Below are 3,781 nucleotides of genomic sequence, written 5' to 3'. Positions count from 1 at the left end.
ATACTCACAAGCTGTGAATTCATTCACCTCCATCTCATTAGAGTTTATTGTGTGATGGTGATACATGTTTTTGTTTTATATTTTTTTATTATTATTATTATCATTGTTATTATTATTATTTTATCTCGAGCATGATTTACCCTTAGTTTCTCGTAATCTCTTCACAGAATTTGCCACTCGCCGAGTGTTGTCAGAAGTACAAAAGAGAGACATGTTTAATGACAAATTTGGGAATAAACATTAGAGTCATTTGTGCATTTTTTCCCCCTCCACATTTGCCTCTAGAAATCTCTCAAAGCAACCTTTACATTAAGCCTGCAGAAAGTCAAGGCTGAAGGATTAATTTTTTATTATTATTTATGGTGCAAGACACATGTTAAAGTCTTAATGACACAGGAAAAACAGCTCTAATTAAAAATGTCAGTAGCCCCTTATCCCATAAATGAAGATATATTGTTTTCAAAACCTGAATTCACAGTACAAAAATATAATATGCCTTCACTAATTGGATATCATGAAGTCTTATGGTAAACAGCAGACTCAGGATCCTTTCTTACGATGAGTCCTTTCTATGAACTTGCCATACCATTTGGCACTTTGGCACACTATGTACTCACACACACAAACGTAAAACAATGCAACCACTAAAGTGTCTACATGAGGATGTAAATCAACAGGAGAGATTTCTCTTTAATTCTCTGGAACATCTAACTTCTGCATCACTGTGTTTGAATGACAGTTACACAGTTTCCCCCCAGTGAAGGCCAATTAGACAGCCTCTGCAGACGTTTCAGTTGACACTGACATTGTTACTTTGGCTATTTTCACAGTGGTCTTCACGCAGCTCTCTGCAGCCCTGTTGGCAGAAATGTTGGCATTTCTGTTCTGGCAGTCTGACTCCAGGCTATTGTCCAGCTGCTGAGCACTGCTAGTGCAGGCGCGGCACGAGCTGAGGAAGGCGTGCCGCAGGTCCTTGCTCCTCAAGGCGTAAATGATTGGGTTGACGGTGGAGTTGAGCAGGCAGAGCATGCTGCAGAATGCAAACACTGTCTTGATGTCATCGTCCATCCTCCAGAAGAGGTCGTAGACCATGATGGCGAGCACCGGGCCCCAGCAGATGACCAGCACCACCAAGATGAGCACCAGGGTCTTGGCCAATCGGATGTCCATGCGTGCCTGCTCGGGGCGTGTGGTCTGCACTTTAGTCCCATCTGCTGAGTAAACGACGAGGCTCTTCTGGGAGGTTCGGCTCAGCATGCGCACAGCATGGTGGTGTGCCTTCCACAGGATGTATATGTAGGCGTAGATGATGAAAAGAACCAGCACGCTGGTTACACCGATCCAGAACATCAGGTAGTTCTTATCAATGAGAGGGAATATGTTTGAGCACACAGAGTTGAGACGCTTACAGTTCCAGCCCAGCAGAGGTAACACTGCGATGACAATGGAGATGGTCCACATCAAACAAAAGGCTATGACAGCCTTGGTCCGTGTCACAATGCGCCTGTAGGCAAGAGGCCGGTGTATGGAGATGTAGCGGTCGATAGCTGTGAGGAAAAGACTCCCCACAGACGCTGTGAACGACGCCGTGACTCCACCCAGCTTGAAGAGAAAAACATTAGGGCTGTCTTTCCTGTGGAAAACATGGAAGTCCAGAAAGCTGTAGACAAAGATGACACTGCCCAGCAGGTCAGCCACAGCCAGACTGCCAATAAAGTGGTAGGACGGCCGGCAGCGGAGGGTGCGGGACTGTAGGATGACGCAGAGCACCACCAGGTTCTCCAGCACCGTGAAGGTCCCCAGAGTCAGAGACATGACAGCCACAGCCAGCTGCTGGCTGGGAGTCAGGATCATGAAACACTCCATGTCCATAAAGTTCTCCCCGCATTGTATCGTGTCAGACTCATCTCTGAACGTGCTCCGGTTGCCAAACAAGTCTGTGGCATTGGTGGGGAAGAAGGGAATGCCCTTGAGGATGAGCTCCTCATCTGCAGGTACTTTGTTGGGGAAGGAGTTGCTGCGGAACGCAGATAAGGGCTTCTGCAGAGAGAAGCTGCCCTTGAAGTCTACATCACTGGTGGGATTGTCATAATTGGCATCATTGGAGCCCAGATACTGTAAACCAGATGTGATAGTCCGGAAGGTGGTGTCTGCCACACCATCCAGCACAGATTTCATGGCTGTGTCTGAGGGTTATACTGCAGTGGGCAACCTACAAAATTGATGACAGACATTTCAGACGCTTCCTTAATTATGAGGAAATCTAATCATCAAATCAAAATTATCCTCTGCATGTTATTGCAAGACATCACTGCAGTGCAATCTCCAATGAACACTTTCTGACTTCTAAAACCACATTTTCTTGGCAAATACTGAGAGATAAGCACAATTCAGAATTCTAGATTTTGTTTTTACATACTTTAGATCCCGAGATTGGATTGAATCACGCAACCCTGTTTATCAACGTGTGGACGTATTCATCCATGAGCTTTTACTTCTCAAAAATCAGGAATTCTAAACTACACACATAACTCATACAAAAAAAGAGGCAGTTTAAAAATAATAATTCAATAATAATATGAGATTTAGAACTACATGTTGAATGATTAATAGACGAATTACATCTGGAACACTCTATTTTGCTATTTGTAATGAAATATCTACAAAATGTATGCATAGATTTCAATAGCTTAATTTACTGTGACAGTAAATACATACATATTTACAACTGAAATTATTACTACATTTTTGTTATTTGAATGGAAATCTGATCACTGAAAAATGATAAAAAACGCACTAATATAAAGCTGTTAAAACAATATGTATATCTATAAATTAAAAAAGTAAATGAAACGTTTTAAAGCAGGCAAAAAAAAGTGCTTCTTTACCTTACATATTTTGTCAAAGGCGCAGAATCGCCCTTTATCACCGCGCGTTAATCCAAGTCAGAAGCGCATCCTCCACAGATCTTACATAAAGGGAGAGACAACCAGTGTGCATGAGTTAGAATGAAACCACCATCACTGTCATGATCATTGGTCTGTCTTTCTAATTTTATGAGTCAAATAAGTTTTTTTGTTTTTTTTTCTTTCTTCCCAAACGTCTGTAGAAGCGTTGGCTGCTCTTGGAGTGCGCGCTCCTGCTCCGATGGATCCAGGCTGTTGCTGCTGCTGCTGCTGCTGCTGCTTCTGACTCCAGAGTCTCTCCAGCCTCTATCGCCTCTGTGTTTTCGCACTTATGAAGCGTCGCTCCTACAAGCCGTGTCACGTGTTCCCATATAGCTTCATCTGCCCAACCCTCACGAAGCTGTCAAGTGCATAGGAACAAGGCAGACGACGGTGGTGGTGAAGGAGGAGGAGGTGGAAGAGGAGGAGGAGGAAGGCTCACACAAAAAAGCCTTTGCGTCTTTGCAGAAGATGTGCTTGGACAAAAAAAAAAGAAAAAGAAAAGAAAGAATAGAAGCAGCACAATAAAAGCACAAAGCATATTGACAACAGCAGAGAATGACCATGTTGGTTTCCTGAAACACAAAACCCAACACTTGCTTTTAAATTTTAGTACACACCAAAAATGGAACAGAAACTTCCTGGGGCAGTGGAATTGTACATGCGCTTTCTTTGATTTCTCTCCTGCTCATGTGTTCTGTTTATTCTGTATAATCTTGTTTTTAAATATGATTTCTATATGTTTTCGAAAGACAGTTGGCTCTTGACGGTCCTTCCCTGTCTTTTAAATGCACTTTCTAATTGGCAAAACACTCTCACCTCTCATGATTTTAAAG

The 3,781-nt window shown here is 42.9% G+C and overlaps 1 protein-coding gene across 1 annotated transcript; it reads right to left on the bottom strand.

Moving 5' to 3' along the window:
* Nucleotides 1-269: 269 nt before the first annotated feature.
* On the bottom strand, nt 270-3,280 carry cnr1 (cannabinoid receptor 1). The gene is made up of 2 exons (XM_058614376.1): nt 2,889-3,280; nt 270-2,212 (listed from the first exon to the last, which is right to left on the bottom strand). The coding sequence occupies exon 2, from the start codon at nt 2,176-2,178 to the stop codon at nt 769-771; it is 1,410 nt and encodes a 469-aa protein (XP_058470359.1). The 5' UTR covers nt 2,179-2,212; nt 2,889-3,280; the 3' UTR covers nt 270-768.
* Between the last annotated feature and the right edge of the window lie 501 nt (nt 3,281-3,781).

Source organism: Solea solea, chromosome 17 (genome assembly GCF_958295425.1).
Source record: "Solea solea chromosome 17, fSolSol10.1, whole genome shotgun sequence".
NCBI lineage: Eukaryota > Metazoa > Chordata > Actinopteri > Pleuronectiformes > Soleidae > Solea > Solea solea.
This window is presented reverse-complemented; position numbering and strand designations above follow the sequence as displayed.

What these genes read in the sequence shown, in the direction of transcription:
- cnr1 (XM_058614376.1), bottom strand. Translation starts at nt 2,178, where the DNA reads ATGAAATCTGTGCTGGATGGTGTGGCAGACACCACCTTCCGGACTATC.